The sequence below is a fragment of the Buceros rhinoceros genome, unplaced genomic scaffold (assembly GCF_000710305.1).
Source record: "Buceros rhinoceros silvestris isolate BGI_N320 unplaced genomic scaffold, ASM71030v1 scaffold15977, whole genome shotgun sequence".
Lineage (NCBI taxonomy): Eukaryota > Metazoa > Chordata > Aves > Bucerotiformes > Bucerotidae > Buceros > Buceros rhinoceros.
The window spans coordinates 1-20,023 of NW_010422894.1; the positions used below are offsets into that span (position 1 = coordinate 1).

Below are 20,023 nucleotides of genomic sequence, written 5' to 3' on the forward strand. Positions count from 1 at the left end.
TCCCCTTTCGGTGGGGGGAACAGACCCCCTTCAAACTGCGACAACTAGGAAAAGCTTGACACCTGCTCTTACAACAAGCAGTTCTCATCTGTAAACTACAGAAGTGACATTTAAATGTAAATTTAAAAACCAATCAGATGAAAGGCATTTTGCTTTAATGTAATTAGCACCACAGACTTAGGCATACTGTTCACTGTGTAGTAGTCCCTTCCAGCATACCTCTAGGTACATGTGCGGACAGTAGGAAAGCTTTGCCTATAGGGTTTTTTTCCTGCACTTCTGAACTCCACACTGACACGAAATCTCGTTCCCTGGCATGCTTCCAGCTTCATAACCATAATCCCACGTGAGTTCGGTTCCAGCTTTCACATGCCTAAGAAATAAAACACTCAGTCAATTTATTTGAACTAAGTGAAACAGTACTGCACTTACAGTTTGTCACCAACAGCTCACAGGCAAACCCCAAAATCGCAGAGGGCAGGGAGCATCACACAGGCTGCTTGTTGGGAGAGAACAAGGACACGCGAGGAGTCTCTGGCACAAGCACGCTGCTTTGCCTACCAGAGCTACAGGGAGAGCTAATACCCAGACGTAGGAGTAAAGAATTTATCAAGCAGAGCAATAGGGTCAGAGTCTAGTACAACCTGCTCTAACTTTGAGGCTAATTCTGGGAAACAAAAAAATCTAACAAAAAAAAACATAGGGAAAAACATATAAAAGAACACAACTAAATGAAAACAGCCTGTTTTGTTATTTTACTGTGTACAGCAGATCATCGAGGTTTGAACAGATCTCTAGATATGCTGGTGATGAAGACTATCATCTTTGGTCTGACAAGCTACGTTTTAATGCAATGGGCACTTTGTGCACTACGTATACAAAGCCCACATCTCAGAATTAAACACACACTCCTTATGAACCAGCCACTCTGGCAGTACACAAAAGAGAAGAAATTTCTAAGGCAGGAAATTCGTTACCCAAAATTAATGCCAAATTAAATACCTGAGACTAAGATGCTAAGGACAACCGAGGGAAAATTCAATAAAATACGAGCATTACAAAGAAGAGAGTAATTCTCTGATGCGTCTCACTGGATGTAAGGGACAAAACGAGGACTTTTCAGCACATAATTGCAACCTGGGACTTGCTGCCTTAGGATGTTATGGAGGCCAGAAATGTAAAACAAACAAAAAGGTGAATGGGCGAGTTCAAAGAAAATACTCAATTAAGCTCAATGACCTGGAGGCAGTCCTTAACGTAGAAAGGATGTAAAAGGGTGATTGCCAGAAAGCAGGAGGGCCAGCCAGGTGAACATTCCTGCAAAAATCTTCTTCCTTAGGTGTCTTCTACTGACCAACATTACCTCTCTCCACTGACCTCAGTCCCCACTACACACTTCTTTACCGAATACCTGAGCAAGGTACTCTAGCTAAAACAAAATCTTTTTTCTGACATATTTCAAAACATTGTTTTCACAGTTCTTGGAAGACCTCCTCACAGCGCAATCCACAGCATCTGTCTCAGTATGGAACAGGGTTGCAAGGCTCCTGAGAGGATCAGTATTCTCTGGGGATGGATCATCTGGAACAAATCCTCCCTACTGTAAGTTCTCATCCAGTACTCCTGTTGTCACACACATCAGCTAGCTTGATTCATACAATTAATACTCCCCCTCCTGGCTTTAGCTGCCACCTTCTCATCGGCACTAGCTCTCTGTACCTCCCTTTCTGTCATTCACTAAAGACAGACCCGTATCTTTTACTTTCAGAGGAAGTTTTCACCTTTGAGTATCCTAGTGCCACCTTCCCAAGACATGTTGGGCTACACAAAGTCCTGCTTCTCTTGGTAGCTGTGACTAGAAGGCCTGGAGGCAGCTTGTTTGGCTCACAAAGTCTGTCAGCCTTAACACCCTGTAGGGCCCAATCCCGCCCTAGGGGACCCAGATCTGCTGGTCATTCCTCGAGATACCACACTGGAATCAGTAAATCTTGGCTTTCAAATTGACTGTGCTGAGTTAAACCTGTATTTCCATTGAAGAAGACTCTCACTGAAATGCACACATCAAAATTAAGCTTCTCCACTTTACATTTCAGTGCAAAACTGAAGAAAAGTTCAGTAGTGATAATCAACAGCTGTATTCCTTCAGTCTTTATCACACATTAAGAAGTCACTAATAAGAAGGTAGTTCTATGGTTTCATGACCTCAGCATCTGCCCTCATGTAGCGCAATCATTTCCTAGTAACTAAGCACTGCTTTTTCCCCTAGTGCCTTGAATGAACAACATTAAACTTCCAAAAATTCACCTGTTTGTGAAGAACGCCACCCATGGGAAACTTCTGTTGTGAGTCTCTACAAACACGCTTTGTGCAAAGAGATTTGGGCAGCAACTGTGCTGTAAAACAGAATATTTGAATTAGAAACACCCCATCACTGGCTGAAGAATCTATTTTGTGTCAGGTATCTGTCACTAGTAAAAGTAGTTTCTTCCTTCCCTTCTCCAGCCCACACAGAATCTCCATTACTCAGTGCCACTGTCATTTGTTTTTGCAGTAACCATGTCTCTTTAAAGTATTATTTCTATTGTATTACGAAAATACTTTTGCCTAGGAAAACCAAGTTATTTTATCTGGCTGTCTTCCCGAAATTTATTTTAAAGAATTAATCTTTGATTCAGGATGTATCACAAATAACCAGTATGTGCCGAGCGTATCTTGCTGTCAGCCAGGGGAGCAGTGCTAGGGAGCAAAAAATAGATGAAATGATTGTGTATGTTGGTGAAGAGAGGTGATGTGAAAGGTCACCCAGGTGCATGTAGGAACATGCTATTGGTCATAAAAGCAGAAGAAAGGTTTTAGCAAGATGCACTACTAATCTTAACACCATATTAACTCCGAAATGAAGAACAGCTTAAATACATGCAACGATCTTGCTGTAAGAGACACACTCATGGCAATGAGGAGAACCAAGTTACCTGCAGATGTGCCTACGAAGCATTTCTCTTAGTTGGAGGTACTTGGGAACTCACTACTATTTCTTGGCAAGTCAAAACTTATTTAGCAGTTACGTACACAGTACGACAGACCACTTTCACAATCTACGATTGACTGGTAGAGAAATTTCCTACAATCACAAGACTTACCCTAAATCAGCACAAGCTAGTATTTACAATGGTTGGAGAATAAAAAAAGAGGCTGGAGAAGGCTTGTAGTTCAACAAAATGTGCCATTTACTCTCTGGACCCCCAAAAATGGCTGTTCAAAAAGTCAGGAGAAAAATTTCACTGATCACAGGAGAATATTTAACTCAAGAACCTAGTGGGGCTAAAAACTACAGCTGGTACGTAGCATGCATCACCTTATGGAGGCACCAACAGCCACTGTGACCCAGCCTGCTGTTCTGTCACTTCAGAGTGCAGGAAGCACCACACAGCCTGCTTGTCATTCACCTACCACATATATGGTCCATGCCCAAAAGCTTTATAGTTTATGCAAATATACCATTTAAGCTAAGACAACTAAGAGAACACATGCAACTTTTTACTTACGTTAAGAAAACGACCCACATTTCCTTCTTTTGTGGCATCCAGTACATACATATTTTCTTCATCAGCATTCTTCAGAAGTGTCCTGTCACCATCAGCCTCCTCACAAAACGCGTCCTGATTTGACTGCCTGTGATTTCCCTCTCTGCAGTCAGCTTTTAATGGTGTATTTTTGGATGGCCTCACAACACATGTGTCATCCAGCACACCTGACTTGCCGCAGTCACCACCCTGCAGAGGCAGACTCTTTCTTTCGTTTTCTGCACTGTCCGTGCCAGCGGACTCAGTCTGTCCAGTTTTCATCGGATATTCTTCCTTCTGCTGCTGAGTGGATTCTGTCAATGGACATGTAAGACGTTTTTCAATGCCAGTTTAAGGCCAAAGCCTTTCCCCTGTTTGCCCCTGAACTCTTATCCACCCACCCTTCATTCTCCAAAATGCATGCAGCTTCCTTGCTATTTATAAGTCTCTAACACAACTGCCCTTTTTCATGCCTCTCAGAAATCTTCCCACAAATGACTATTTTCTGCTGTGGTGCCTAAAGCACTTGCTAGACCTAATCTCTCATTCTTCTGAAATCCCACTCTGGACTGATTTCTTCCACACAGCATTTTATCATCATGCTCCACCTTAATTCCTGAGAGACTCATAAACTGTTAAGACAGAAACAAGATGCACTTGCAAATGGCAGCAGTTTCACACTGCCTCTCCAGCTTGAGGTCCCCCCAGCCCTCCATTATATACTGTTCAATTTTTGTTAACTGGAACACGTACTGGGTGTGACACAGTAACATCTGCATGACTGACTTTCCCACAATTGCACCGTTATCTGAGAAGCTGCTGTCAGGACTGTTCAACATGTCCCAAGATCAACTTTGCAGGCAAAAGATTGCCCTGTACCAGTTAATTCACTGTATTATGCAAGGCAGCAGTACGGTTGGACTCGATGATCATAAAGGTCTCTTCCAACCAAAATGATTCTGTGATTTCTGTACCACTGAGCAATCTTAAGACAGCCTCGGCATTATGCAGACAACACCACTCTACTCTGAGAATAGGTCTGCCCACATCCAAAGATCTCTTTCTACATTTAAAGTCTAACACCTGATGGGGCACCATTGTACTAAGAGTGCAGGATTTATAGCTCTGTAAACCTACTTTTTCTGTTCTTTGTTCCACTGGTTAGTTTTGTTTTGCTTGACTGATGAATCTGAGAACTATTATCTTCATCTGAGACGGCACTGTGCACCAGTGTATCAATTTCCTTTAAACAGAATAAAAGATAATGAAAAGGCTGTGATGTTTTGTTACTGTGGGCAGCTCTGGGTCAACACAGGACAGCGAGTTGCTTTTAGGACTCCAGGACTGAAGTTTCAAACCTACTGTAATGCATGGCTATGGCTGAGTTTCAGAAGTTCATACATTTACTGCAATACAACATTCATCTTCATTTCAAATTAACCTTCAGAACAACCTGGAAGGAGCTCCTCACTCAATAAAACATTTAAATAAGTGCCTAAGTCCCAATAACTTGACCAGAATTTAAACATGTTTATGTAAATTCCTGAACAAAAGGCCAAACATGCTTTTTAAACGGTTTCAATAAAATGAACAGATTTGCCAGGATTTCTCCTCTCCCACCACAAAAAAGGCAATTAATTATGGGAGCTCAAGAATGGACAGCACTACCAAACGTTAGCATTTCTTAAGTGCAATGAAACCCACAGAGTAAGTTTACCCAGTTTCCCTCCATTGCAGGCAACACTTCACACCCATGTCAGACCAAATTCTCCCAGCTGTGCCACTGCATGAGAAAACTGCATCCAGCTCTTGAGATTTTCTTCTCTCCCTTCTACGCCATTTTTTGTGAAGACATCACAAAAATATTATCACTGACCCCCAACCCTACAGTTAGTTACCACAGGGGGTGGAAGGCGAGAATGATTTCTTAAGACTCTAAAGGCTGGAGTGTAAGTGAAGAGTGGAAACAAGAAGAGTGTGAGAGTAGTTACTGTTGGTCTCAGGGAACATGTTAAAGGACTAATAAAGGAGAAGTGATGGCTACAGCTTTCAGCGTGCCAGCTTAGCTCACAGTGTGACACAATCTCATGAAGAAAGATCATTAGAATTATTTAAATGTATATATGATGAAAAGGTCAAAATTAACACACATACTCAGCACAGTGAAAAATTAATTTACTAAAGCCACTTATTATTATTACCATTTTCAGCGGGTGACTACGAAAACCAGCTGTTCTAGTTCCAGGCCTTCTTGCGGTTGCAATACTTGAATTCCTTGGATGAACCCTGTATAGAAAGGTCAAAAGGAAATTATAAAAAACAGAAAGACCTATAAGTAACTCTCGCAACACACATTTCTCTAACAGTCCCTAGTTCATAAAGAACAGACTACTCCAGAGCCTGCAGTTTGGCCTCACCTCAAGTTCTGTGACTATTTTGCCTTTAAGAATTGAGGACCTTGGCTAAGTTCTCAGTAGTATTTTTAAACATACCAGCTGCTCATGCTGTTGTTTTGAGACATCGGCAGCTGCTTTTACATCCTTTCCCAGTTCTCCTGATGACAACAAAATTCTCTGTTGTTTTATTATATCAGATCTCTCAAAACAGAGAGGGGGACAAGGGATATATAGAGAGAGACAGACAATACATGACAGATACAGAAAACAATCTCCCACAAAAGAACCTCACTCCTTCACATCAGAAGGCTGAGGAAGGATGGGAAGCAGTATCTGGCATATACACTTGAAACATCTAAAATCACATTCATTTGAATTACGTTACAGACTGGAGTAGAAAACACCGGTTTCAAAACTAATCTTACTATCTGTACAAGGTCTAGCAATAAGTAACAGCTCTTGTTTAAGAATACTTGCAATGTAAACATTAATATGAGTTTTCTCACCCCCAAAAAACATCACGATACTTCTCTGGGCTACTGATAATGGCAACAAATGCTAGTCTTTAAGGCTTTAAGATGTAAACCCCTTTGCAAATTCAAAAGGTGCAGTGCCACAAGAAGTTGTGACATTGTTACATGATGACATCGTTTGTTCATTAAAAGGCAATCTGTTTGGGTGAACGACACATCAAATTAGCATACTGATGTCCTCACAAAAGGTTTTCAGTTCAGCTGGACTGTCATCTCTTAAAAGGCAGAATAACAAAGTGTTTTGTCTGTCTTTCCTCCCCAGCCTCCACGTGAAATATTTTTATTCTCTGAAATTTCTGGGATTTAAGGTAGCAAACACAACTTTAAAATTGCTTCCCTGCAATTTTCAGTAATGGCACCTAGTAGAAGTAAAAATCTAGCTGATTGCTGATAATTACGTACTTCACAAAATTATGAATTCTTTAGGTTTCCAAGATATTGAAATGCAAGTGGGAATATACTTGCAGGTATTTAAAAAACTTTGTTTGCAATTTCATGGTGCTTCTCAAAGATCCACAACAATCTACTGTGAAAGGAGCAAGAACTTGTAATCATTTATAAGTAGTGCAAATTTACAAAGTAGTGCAGTAGAGCACGGAATAAAATTTAAAGAAACAAGCACCCAGTTTCCTTCTGAAAATACTACAGCATGATATTGATTAAGCCACAGAGTTATTTTGCAGTAGTTTTATTTTAGGAATCCTGATAGGCTCTGAGACCCTGACTGTGACATGAAAACAGCACTAGAACTTTTGCATAATTCACTGCAAGAGTGAGGTGCTGTCAGCCTCCTAAGGGAAAAGGTTCACACTCCCATCAGGAACAGTTATGTTGCAAAGAATAGAGATTGGGAGCAAAGGACAGGACAGTTAGTGGCTAATTTGTTATCAAACCCTTCAGTGTCATCAAGTATCTTTAAATCATGTATCTCAGGTGTCTTTTAATAACTCTTGAATAATGATTAATGTCCTGAACAGATTAAATCCACAAAATGAACTGGATTTCTAGAAAAAGCCACGTGGTACACAGAGTAAGTAAAATTAATATAGAGGAAAAACTCTGTCCCACTAGAAGAAATAATTGGGAATTAACAAAGAAGTTCAGAAAGAAAAAAAGAAAACTCTCAGCAAAGGACATTCAGTTTTCTCTAACTACTCCTTTTACAAAGGACTCTACAAAGTCCTTTAACAAAGGACTTGCTAGAGTAGCAGAATATATAGTTTTGTCACGCTTAAGTTTGGTTTGGTATACTTACAGGGTTGATTTGTTTTCATCATCCACAGTCTGAGACAAAGATTCCTGCTTATCAAGAATGTCATTTTTGCCAGTCTGCATTAGTTCAATTTCAGAGTCCAAACAATCAGTGTCAAGTTTTCTTTTTTTGGAAAAAAAGCCACAGCCTCTGTCAATCACAGCACTCTTCTCTTTCAGCTCTTGACAGGTATCTTTCAATATTTCAGCTCTGCTCATTAATCTGCCTGGAAGAAGAAGACTTCTTTAAAAATTGTTTGCTAAGGTGGGTCGCACTCACTATTGCAGGTCAAACTCACATTAAAAAACCCACAAGAACATTATTTGGGAAGCAAAATATGAATTCATTTATACCGAAGGAAAACTAGCCCTGGCACAGGATGCAGTCTTCTGAGAGAAAAATCAACAGTCGGAGATAGGCTTTGCTCCAGAACGCTTTGATTGTTTGTCTGGCACAATCATGCTGCAGAGTTCTTCAAGGTTCTTTCATCCATTGATCATCTTGCAAGTTAAATTACACCAACTCTCTTGTCTTCCAAACACATATTTTCCCTGTTCAGTTCTTAAAAAAAAATTCCAGGGCACAGGAGGCCACAGAAGAGGGAGAATTTGCTATATATCTTCACCTTCTGTTACCTGAGTAAGTACAAACAAACGTCCCCTTGTCTATGTCATCTAGGCAGCGGACTCCCCAGCCTTTCTTCTCCGTGTTGAATACTTGCAGCCTGACTTGAATGCCGTGTTGTACAACTCTGTTCTGACACATCATCTTGTCACACCTGCACAACACACTACACTCATAAATTCTGTCAAGAGGAAGCAAAACAAAACACAATATAAAAGAATGCATTACCAAAAGAAAGCTGCTGTTATTAATTTCTCTCCTGAGTACTAATAAGGTGGCTGACTGAAAACGTAAAGACTCTAGCTAAAACTGACTGTGCAGCAGAGCTCTGAAGCTTGTGACTTTCTTGATTGCTGATTCATTGATTTTAAGAGTCAGTCAGCCAGATTTTGGTATAAGCAAACAAGAAGAAAATAAATGCCTCCTTTTTATTTTACAGGAGTAAATTACACAGAGGCAAAAATCCTTAGGAAGCACTTCATTCTATGCTGGAACAGTTTTTATCAAAGACAATCTGTCTGCCTGGACCTCACTGTAGCTGTCCTGAGTTTTAGGATTTAACAAAATACTTCTAAAAGAATTCAGAACTGTGCCTGTTTTGCATTTGTTTCTAGGTTCACTGGCAGTTTTTAATTCTGCACATCAACCATAAACTAACATCACATAGCAGCAAAAGACTGAAAGGGGCTCCTTAAGCCTGCGGGTTCAGTCCTTGGCTGTTGCAGAAAGATACGTGGCACAATGCCTATCCTAAACACGAGGCTACTGGCACCTTCCCTAGGACATATGTTAATCTATGGGACCTCAATATGAGAAAGGGTGAATACTTGCAGCACTGGGACAGCTCTGGAGACTCTTGGAAGAGTCATACATAACCAAGTTCAGCAACAGTAGCTGACTCTGGTCCTACAGAACAACTGGGTGGACGAGATAAAGAGCAAAAACCAAGGGTTTCCTGCTTCCCACTTCTTTGGATGATATATGCTGTGATGGTCTTGTGGTAGACGTCCTTCCCTTGTGGCAGGTCTCCTTCCCTTCTCCCCTTGACATGCCTGAATGAACCCACATATGGGCCCGATGTGACCTCAGCTCCTGGACCAGCTAACACTGTTACTCTTTACATTCTTCTCAGGCTTTGAACTAAGCTGTGAAAATTGTAGTAACCGGAGCAAAAAAAGTGGGGTTTTTTCCTCCTGTTACTCAAGTAACACTTATTTTTTATCATCCTGATCCATCAGTAAAATTGTGATAAAATAGGTTATGTTAATCCAGAAAGTGGAGTTATTTTAGTCCTATAGCACTCCATAGGAGTAAAATAAGAGCATACAAATAAAATAACACCTAATTGCTCAGTCTTTCTTACCCACTAGGAATAGGTGCCTCCAGTCTTTTGTAACTGTATCCACAGGATGTTTTACTACTTAGAGTAGCAGAAATTTTACTGCAGCCCCTTGCAGTTAGCTGTAGGCATGCACATTTTGACCTAAAAAACAATGGCAAAACATCTCAGCATATATTTGGAGCAGCACACAAACATAAATCTAGATAATTTAAAATGTACTCGACTATACACACATTGTTATATACACCTATACCTCCCCCTGCCCTTTTATTCCACAAGGCCCTTTCAGGCACCCTGTCCTTCTCTTTGTCTGTTGCCTGGTTACGTGTGCTTTACAATAATCATATTCTCCCAACCCCATTCTTCTGCCAAGCTCCTTAAAAGGTACATGTAAACAGCTGAAACACAACAGAAATTTATTATGAATGAAAGTCACCTGTTCTAGCACAGCATTCCAGCCTGTTAGCCACTACTTCATTATCTTCCTCCCACTCTAGCCCCCAAGAAGTGAAGAATTTCACACTGTGGAGACCTCAAGCAATAACACTGGTCTTCACCACCGTATGTCATGACAACTCCAAAGACCCACAGCATTTGTACAAACAGCAACAGACCAAATCCTGAACCCCAAAACCGCGTATCAAAAGCATCTCTACTCTTGGGGGAGTTCAGTGCAAATATGTGGGATTTCTTCAAGAAAATGGACATATTTTGGGCAATCCAGAATCTTATTTTGAGTTAGCAAAGTTATAATTCTAAAGTTTGCTTAAAGTCTGCTTTTAAAAGTCTGCTTTAGTAGCTAACAGAACCTTGGCTCTCAGGTAGCAAAAGTGCAGTTTTACAAAGTTCGTTTGAAATTACTTATCGGAGCTCTGCAGCTCAGCTATCAAAACTTTAATTAGCAAGGATCCTTGTTTAAAAAACTGCTGAGAAGTGAGAATTCTGAGCCAAGGTCGAATGTCTTATTAACTTTTGCAGGTGTGTTGAACAAGTTTTCTAAGTGAGGTAATCAAAGGGGGGCTTTTTGTTAACCTAATACATAATTAATGACAAGTAACGAATCGTGCTGCCTAAAAATGATGTAACCGATTACTAATGAATTAACTTTTTTAACCAGTGACAAATCATAATGTTTAGATATGATGTAATGGTGTTTACTAATGAATTAGCTATGGAATAAAAATAAGAGCTATCTGGGAATAAATGGACACCAGTCGTTATCACACTGATACGTGTGGCTGTATTGTGTCTAAGCCTCCTGCGTCATTTTGTTCTTTAGCACAAAGAAGCAGCATGCTATGTGACTGCTGTTGCCCACTGCTCAGCTGAAACTAAAGAACTTTAATCGCTGAAGCATCATTATACTAGGATGTGATTTCAAGCTTTTGTTGGATGAGGGGCAATTACACTGCAGACCAGCACATGCAACTGCCCTAGCTATCAGCATTATAAAATGAATTCAGCATCAGATTACACCTACAGGTAGAGACCAGGTGAAAGACACACACCCTGCAGGAAAGCAGAAAAAATTAACAGCAAACCCCCATGTTAACTGAGGTAGGTTCCCACAGTGTAATAAGGGCTTTAGAAAAAGACAGCAATGAGCAGCACTATTTGAACTGCTCAGAACACAAACGTTTTCTGTGACCACAGGGTTTCAGTTTCTGTTTAGGTAAGGGGAAGGATGGGATGTAGAGGGTTGTGAATGGTGATGTTTTTTCCTCTGTCTTCAGTGACCATCTAAGTTCCAAATGCTCTGATCTCTCCCGGCTGTCCTGTCCTATCCCATCCCATCTCTAGGATACCATCCCAGAGCAGGAGCTGCAGCAGAAGTTGTAGCGCAGTTGTTCCTGGCAGGAAAACAAGCCTTCCAGTGGCACAAGACTCTCCCCTCCCCACTCCTTTCCTAAAGAGATCTGCCTGCCAGCTCCACCTGGAGGAGAAGCACTGACAATTCAGGGAAAAAAGGGTGAGGAACACTATAATCCATGTGTCAATTGCTTCCTTCCCTACAACAAAGGCTGGACAGGTAGGAACACGAAGTTTCTGGAGAAGACGAAGACATGGGAATGTCAGTCAAAGCAGAGCATGGCACAAGACCACTACCACAGATGTTCCAGTAGTGTTGGTTCTGTGGTTTTTGGCTCTGTTTGGTACTGCAGACTGTTGCACTTCCACCGCCACCCTACTATTGAGGCATCATGTGTCAATTGTCTGGGATTAGATTTTTCTACCTACCTATCAATGCAGCCATCTGTGCAGTCACAGGAATCAACAAACGTGCTGGAGAAATTGTTGAGACAGTATCCACGTGGCCACGATGCCCTCCGATATTTGAAGTAAGGTAATCTTGCACGGTCAAGATCGTTACAGAAGGAAACGGGCACAGACTCGGCTCCATTGCTAATATCAAAATCAAACACAAGGGGTTCAGGACTTACGGTGTTCCTGCCCAACAGTACATACGTGTTGAAGGAGAAGTGATCAACAAATAAGAAATTGCACTCTGTTTCAAACAAATAATTTTGCACATCTTGAAAGCTTCTCAGACTTCGACCACAAGGAGCTTTATAGTTCACATCCAGTGATCTCGAAAGGCAGTCTGCTTTTGCATGGCGTCTTTGAAAGTGAAACAGGATTGGTTTCCTAAGAGGATTTTCACACTTGTAGGAGTCCGCTGCTCTGTTGGTGAGACATGCACTAGAGCATTTGTGGTTCCGAAACTGCAGGTTTAAAGGTAAATCTTGAATTCTACTAGATGCTTCTTTACTCTCTGAACCTGCTTTTTCCATCTCCTCTTTTTTGCTATTTGGAGTAAAACAGAAAAACAAAGAAAAAAAGAGTAACATCTTAGACAACCAGTAAAATGCTCAAGTTTGTTGTGGTTCAATATTAGCACAGGAAAGAAACAGCCCATTGCTAGAAGACCAAGGGTTTCACTAAATCACTGTTTGCATTGTGTTACTCTTTTACTAACATCACATGAAGACATACTGGGTGGCATAAAAAAAAAAAAGAAAAGCAACAGCTTCTTTCCAGATAGACCTTATATACTACAGCTCAGAAAAGACATTTAAAAAAGTAAAAAGAATTGTATCTTTACCTTCACATCTTCCAAATCAGTACCTGAGGCTAAACACAGAGAGACTAAGTCATGTGCCTGACAATCTCTAGTCTGTGAAAGCCCGAGGACCAAACTAGAAAATTATTAAGATCTAACCCTGATAATCCTGGTAATACTCAAGGATCTTTATTCACAACCTATTTTATTCTGGAAATTGCTCATGTGGTAAATTAGACAAGTTGTCCTGAGTTTGGGTTAGAACAGAACTCATTCTGTTCACTGATTTCACCTTCCAGCCTCAGTCTCTTCTAAGTGATGGCACTCGCTGAAGTTAATGGTGTATTTCTGCAGACAGTGTCTGCTTCTAGCAGTGACAGCACTTGATGTTTACAGTCACTGCCAGGGGCTGGGGTGCAGAAAGGCTCTTGCTTGTACTTGCTCCTGTGCAGACCAAGGTCACTGCTAAATCCTGTGTCCCACGGTGGGGGTGCAGTAAGTGAGAGGCTGCACCTGCGGGGAGGAGCGGACAGGACAGGTGACCCTACACTGACCAACAAGGTGTCCCATCCCATAGACGTCATATTCGGGATAAAGCTGAGGGGTCACAAGGGTCAATCTCTCTTCTTCAGTGGCCAGTGTCCAAGGAGGACTCTGGGATTGAAGGCAGAATGGACAATATGTGCATTCCTGAATCCAGTTCCCATGTGTCACTGAGTCCAGTCTGGGCCTTCCCCAGTGCCTGCCCCACAGCATCAGTGGTGGTGGTGAAGCGATTGCCATCGAGGGCAAGGGTTGAGTTCGGTATTTGGTTTATATATATTTCATTTTATTATTGCTATTATTGTTTCATTAAAGCAGTTTTATTTTTCTTTTCCAATCCATTAGTCTCTCTCCCTTATTTCCTTTCTTTCCCTTTGGGGAGGAAGGGGTTAATAGAGAGCATCTGTCCTTTGTCAGGCAGGCCCAGCCCTAACCCTTCTCACAGATCTACTCAAAACCTCCTATTTTCCATGCAGATCAAGTTAAAAATATTTTCACTTAAAAAAATGTCAGGATTCAAAACTGAGTTTAAAATGTTGAATTTGGAAATACAAGATAGATTAAAATCTCTCTCAAATGCACTAGAGAATATGTCAAATAATAAACCATTGAATACACTGACCTGCGAGAACCTTCTACAGAGTCTGCGGCGTTATCACCTGTAAGTACACGCTGCAATTTGCGTTTGGTTTCCTGTATGCCATCTCCATCAAACACATCACTTACTGAAAAAATTCAAATGCAAGCAGAAACTTCAGCAATCCGCATTGCTATTTATAATCAAACTTACTTTAGCTACTAAAGAGATAATTACCAAAATACATATACATTGCTATGAAGTACAGCTAAAGAAAGAGCACACTAGCAGGTGCTCTACAGAAAAAAAGAAGCTGCTTTTTATACCTTAGACAAAAGTCACGTGTTGGCATACAGGTGTGCAAGCACGTGACTAGCTGACAGACACCACACACACACTTTCTCTCCTACTCCTCCTCTCCCTCCCTTTCCCCAAAGGGGAAAAACTTAGGTGTGCATTGACAACCTTGAGGCAGAAACGCATTGTGAAGATTTACTCTTTTTCACAGACCACCAGATGATTTGCACATTAAAATCTTCCAAGCAGCTTTCAACGTGCATGGAGACAACATGCATATGAAACACATCTACAGATTTCTCTTCACTATTTGAAGTAAAAGGATGCCATGTGTCACAGCTATTGCAGCCGTGCACAAGACTGCAGCCAGCTCACGTTCACCTGCGCTCACTGGTTCTCTCTCTCTTCATTTGGTATGAGTCATATATACAAACCACGAAAGTACAAACCCAGGTGGGATTCCACAGTCCACTACCTGAGGAAGCTAATATTTTTTCCCCTCGTAATGCTAACAGGCTTCTCAGATTTATTTTACTGATATCAACAAACAGAAAAAAGTACCTTGTGAATAAAGCAAGACAAATTAAATCCACATACTAAACAAATACGATTGAGATGCACATACCATTTTTCAAGAGATCACCCAGATTAGCTTCATTCACCAGTGCCCAAGCCTGCCAGTATTCTGTGAAAAAAAAAAACCCAAAACAAAATAAAGCAGGTATGAAGTGTAATTTAAGTAATGGTAATATGGACTACTAAAAGAGCACCTTCCAGAAACACCTGCCTCCTCAGTATGCTAATCTAGAGCATTGCACGACTGGTATTAACAGAAACCTTTTGCCCCACAGGAATCTAGGAATTACAATAAAAATTACAGCTCACATTAGTAGTTGTGAATCAGCACTAAACATCCTCTGGCTTTCGGAAAGCTGCCGGAATGTTTCCAAACACACACAAACCAGCAGCCTCCAGTGGCAGTAATATACATAAACATAATTTAGTGTAAGTTTCTCTCTTTACTTTGTCATCAGACGCATCATCTTCCTGCTAAGAAGGGCTGGATCTTTACAGGCCAAATTAATGCTACTCCTAAATTGGTGGAAATGGCCTTCAGAAAGTAGGAATGCAAAGGAGAGACCAGTTCTATCTCAGCCTCTTACCCCATGCAACAAATATTACAAGGTGACAGACAAATGTCAGCAAAATGCATCTTAATATCTTGGTTTGAAATCTTTACAGAAAAAAGCATAGAAAAAAAATCAGATTTAACTGTGTCATAGATTCACTGCACCATCTGGGGATTCAGGTTGAACTTTTATCTATGCCTTGCTGTAATATCTTGTCATAAAAATCAAGAGATTCATAGAGTATATTTACATGTAATATAAACCAAAAAAAAGGTAATTTTTCTGAATTAAATAATAACCAGTAAAAAAACCCTTCTGATTTTGATGTAGATAAGGGAAACTTACTTTCAAGAAAACATGAACAATTTTAAATGCATTGCTGTCACTTTTTTCTACCCATGTTTCAAGTTATAACAGTATCTCCATCATGAAATAATACTTCTATGATTATAATCCCACCCCAAAACCATTCAGTTCCCTCAGATCAGCTTGAAGGGCTAAAAATTCTCACGATAAACAAAACACGAGGCACTGAAGATATTTCATTCTTTCTCAAGAATAAACTTCTCAGTTCCATGTGCGTAAGAGCCACACACTGTTTGAAAAAGTATACAGGCAAAATGAGAAAATGGCAAAATGTACCTGAAATGATTTTTTTTTTAAAAAATATTTTAAAAAAATATATCTGCTTTTTTAAAAAGTGCTTAGAAATGTCAACTACTAAGTAATTTAAATTCAGAGATATCTGAATTGTGGCAGATATCATGCATCCCTGCACAAAGCAAGGCTCCCTTGCAGTCCAGCTTAACCATTACAAGGATTTCAAACCTTGGTTTGTGGCAGTTCCGTCCTTGATCTTCTGCTTTAGCAACAACAGCACATTTTGCACTTGCTCAAATATGATGTCCACTCTTCTACCTCCCAATTGTGTCCAAAACGTTTTCAAATCACCTGAAACGCAAATTTCCATTTACAAGTCCATACAGCTCCCAAGAAGTCTAAAACCACAAGCAGCTCCCAGTGGATTTTTCAAAGTCTCCCACTCATTTCACTGGGAGGCACTTCTGAAAAACCAGCCAGGACTCCTGTCGTCGTTGTAGGCTGAAACCTTCAGAAGTCTTCTCCTAATCCGAATCATTAAAGAGAAATGGAAAGTGACGAACTGGAGTGGCTTCTGATGGTCCATGATGCTCCTTCAAGTAACTTTTCAAACATGTCTACAAAGGGAGTTGTGGAAGCCTTTCTCCAAACACCAGCAAATCAGTCCCACTATAAATTAATCACCACTGAAACTCACAGAAGTGACACGAGACTATTTGTGACTGAGAGAACCGAACACATTATTAGACAAAAGACATTTGGAATTTTTTTCAGAGCTGTAACTGCCCTTAGCTACACAAGCTGACTATCCTGTCTAATCAGTATTTTTAATAAATGTTTTCTACCAAAAAATGTTCAAAGTATTTTCAGAAACAAGCAGTTTGATAACCTTTGTTCACCAAGTGGTATCAGCTGCAATAATTAATACACTCCTTATATTGTGCCTCTTTCCTCCACTAGAAATATTTATAAAGAACATTTTGTTTTTAAAAAATGGTTTTTTTAAGCTACTGGTTTAAATCTTTTCCAAGTGTAGGTACTTTTGAGGTACTAAGCCTATTCATGGAAACTCGTTGACTGCATCTTTAGCAAGGAGTCTGAAAAGGGAATGTGGCTCAGTGTGTCAACAGACAATGCCAGAAAAGAGAAAAGGCTCTCTCTCATTGTTAACATTTCTATTCTTCAATCATAAAGCACAAAAGAATAAGTAAATCTGTTTTCCTACTCTATTTCTAGATGTAGAGCTCAGTGTCACCATACTAGGTTTACAGCCCAGACAGCAAATCCCGGTTGGCAAATGTGCCAAGGCAACACCTCCCCAGCAGTCATGAAATACTGTGTCCTTGTAAGGCCCATAAAAAAATATTTCCTTAATTTTTGACTTAGCAGAAAACTACTTCTGTGGCCCAAGACACCAGAAGCTCAGTGATGCTACGGCACTACAGAGTTGACAGTTACTATCAAAACCAGCATGACAGCAGTGAGGAAAGTAACAATCTTCTGACACCAAAACCCCAGCTGCTTACATGAGCAGCAGCTAACAGCGTAATATTTCATATCAACAGCTAACGCTGAAAGTACTTATCTTGTGAAACAACTGATTTAGCACTAACTCTCAACATCACTTTGTGAGTTTTTATGTTCACAGGAATTTTTAAAATGTGGAAAAGTCTCAAACATGACCACAACACTTTTTGGAAACCTACATTACTGCTCCAAGAGACAACGTCTGCCATGTGTCATTTACACAATTTTGTTGTGTGGGACAGTACCACAAATTTAGATTACCAAGAAATATGTATATCTGTGCTTAAAAATATACATTCAGAAATTCCAGTAAGAAGTTCCACCACTGCTGTGATAAAAACTGCTGTCCTTACCTCTTATCTAGTGTCAGATATTTCAATATACATTTACTAAGCCTGGATAGCACTGGTGGATAGATTATTTCAGAGGAGAGGTGACAGAACACAGGGTTTTTATTTCTGGGTCATCAGTTATAATCTCGTGTAGGCCAAAAGCAAATAAAACATACAGTACTACATGTAGTGCTCAAACCACTCAATCACCTCAGAAACGCTTCCCCAGTTTTCATGCTAGAGTACCCTGAAACTCTAGCAGCAAATACTTGGATTTGCATGGAGAAGCAAAGATTGCATATGAAGTCCATGGTATAATTTTCACTTCAAAAAAGACAGCTGTACGCATCACTAATCTTTCCAGTGTTAATGCTGCTATGTCAACCCCAGCCAGGAGGACAGGTACAGGTACAGAACAGATACAGGATGTATCTACCTTGTCAGCATTCAAAATGACCTCATCGGCTGATGTCTCAGGGTGTGGACAGGCATCTCGTGGCAATAGTTCTGAACCTAGCTGAGGCCTTTGCCTCTGGACAGATTTTCTTTTCCTTCTATAGGATGCTCATGGCCCTGTATTTCTCTTTTCAGAGTGGTGCAGAATGATGCTAGAGCGAGAAACGAGCAGCAAAGGCCAGGGCTACTTATACCGTATTCCAGGAAAAATGCTTGGGTACGCATTTCCTATAAAGGTCCTGTAGTGCTGCCGACTAACATCTTTCACATCCACTGTAAAAGGCAAAACTGTTGTCTTCAGCTTATTGCACACCAGAAGTGGTGCCAAATAAATACTACCGTCCCCCCATAAATCCCTATTGTACTACCTTCAGTTCTCTCCTCCTCAGAACTGGTAAGGTTCTCCACTTCAAAGCAGTCACACAGCAGTGCAAGAGGTGCAGAACAGACATGCAAGAGATCAGGTGAGAAATTAATATGGTTGTAGCTACTTAGTTATTTAAAAAATTATACAAGCACTACAACGGGTATCAGTGGGAGCACTGTGTGAGAAAGCACGGTAGTGAAATAGTTACCCCACTTTCAAATAGTCACCCCACTTTCAAATAGTCATCCCACGTCTTTGTCAAGACCTAGATAAAAAGATTCAGACAAAACAAGCTGTGTGGAGAATTTTTTTCTTTACACCAGTCATGTTCTTATTATCCCTCCAGCATGAAGCTGTCAAGAGATAACCCATATTTTCCAGCATATTCAGCTGACCCTACATAATCCCCACTTCCCATTAGCTCACATTTCTCTCTCTTTTTTTTTTTTTTAAATTAATGCTGTCAGTACAGTGGTACTGCCACTAAACTGAAAAAAAAACATGAAGGCTTTCTAGGTAAAAAAATTACTCAATCTGTTTCTCAATAGATGCAAGATATCTCCACTGCAATAACATTAAGGAGAAGTAAGACAGCATTCTTTGACCACACTGAAGATATCAAATTTCTGACTGTCACCACTAATGACACAGAGAACATGAAACATAACTTACTAATAAGCTAGCTACTTAATCTTTTCTGTGCTATAACTGAAAAAACATTTCCATTCATTTTGGCACAGAAGTTTAATCTGGTTGACTAAGAAAAGAGGTTAGGTAAAGACTGCTGATTCCTAGAAAAGTTTCTAAGTGCCTAATGACTGCTCAAGACATATTTTTTAAGGCATACTTCTCTTCTCCTCCATCTTCTGGGGAGGCTGCATGGAAGGCTGTTACACTCGTTGGGCCATTGTCAGTGCCAAACCCAGCTCAGGCAGGAGAGCAGTGCGTTTATGTTGCTGTCCTCTGGCACCGTAGCAGGCTTAGGACGAGGGGTCTGGAGACAGGAGCTGACTGCTCGTCAGGCTGGGAGCATTGAAGCAGCGCTTACCAACGGCTGACATGGAGTGAATCTGTGACGAGGGCAAACCCGTGGTGAGGGCAAGCCCCCCTCTGGTCACGGGCCACCCTGGGCCGGTCCTGAGAGACTTGTGCACCAAGCGCTCTAGACCTTGCCCCAACACCTTCCACCCTCCTCTGGCCAACGTCTCTCAGTTCATCTGCGGATCAAGGAGAGAAAAGGGTTAAAGCTGTGCGACAGTGACAGAACACCAGTTTGAGGCACGGGGGTCACCAGACCCCCGAGCTCCCTCGGCCACGCATTCCCCACCACCATGTGACAGGTCCCACGGGGGCAGGCCCCCCGCGGCTTCGCCGACGGCGGTCCCTCCAGAGCCACAGCCCAGGCCCCGGCCCCGGCCAGCCG

The 20,023-nt window shown here is 41.0% G+C and overlaps 1 protein-coding gene across 1 annotated transcript; it reads right to left on the bottom strand.

The window, feature by feature from the left end:
- Positions 1-255: 255 nt before the first annotated feature.
- On the bottom strand, positions 256-19,817 carry SETDB2 (SET domain, bifurcated 2; the record flags this gene model as incomplete). The annotated part of the gene is made up of 14 exons (XM_010140224.1): positions 256-373; positions 2,305-2,393; positions 3,546-3,877; positions 4,701-4,806; positions 5,765-5,849; positions 7,748-7,970; positions 8,380-8,549; positions 9,732-9,851; positions 11,949-12,515; positions 13,937-14,039; positions 14,814-14,873; positions 16,147-16,269; positions 18,602-18,720; positions 19,649-19,817. Coding segments are annotated over 14 exons (2,384 nt in total), but the record flags the coding sequence as incomplete, so codon positions are not given.
- Positions 19,818-20,023: the final 206 nt, after the last annotated feature.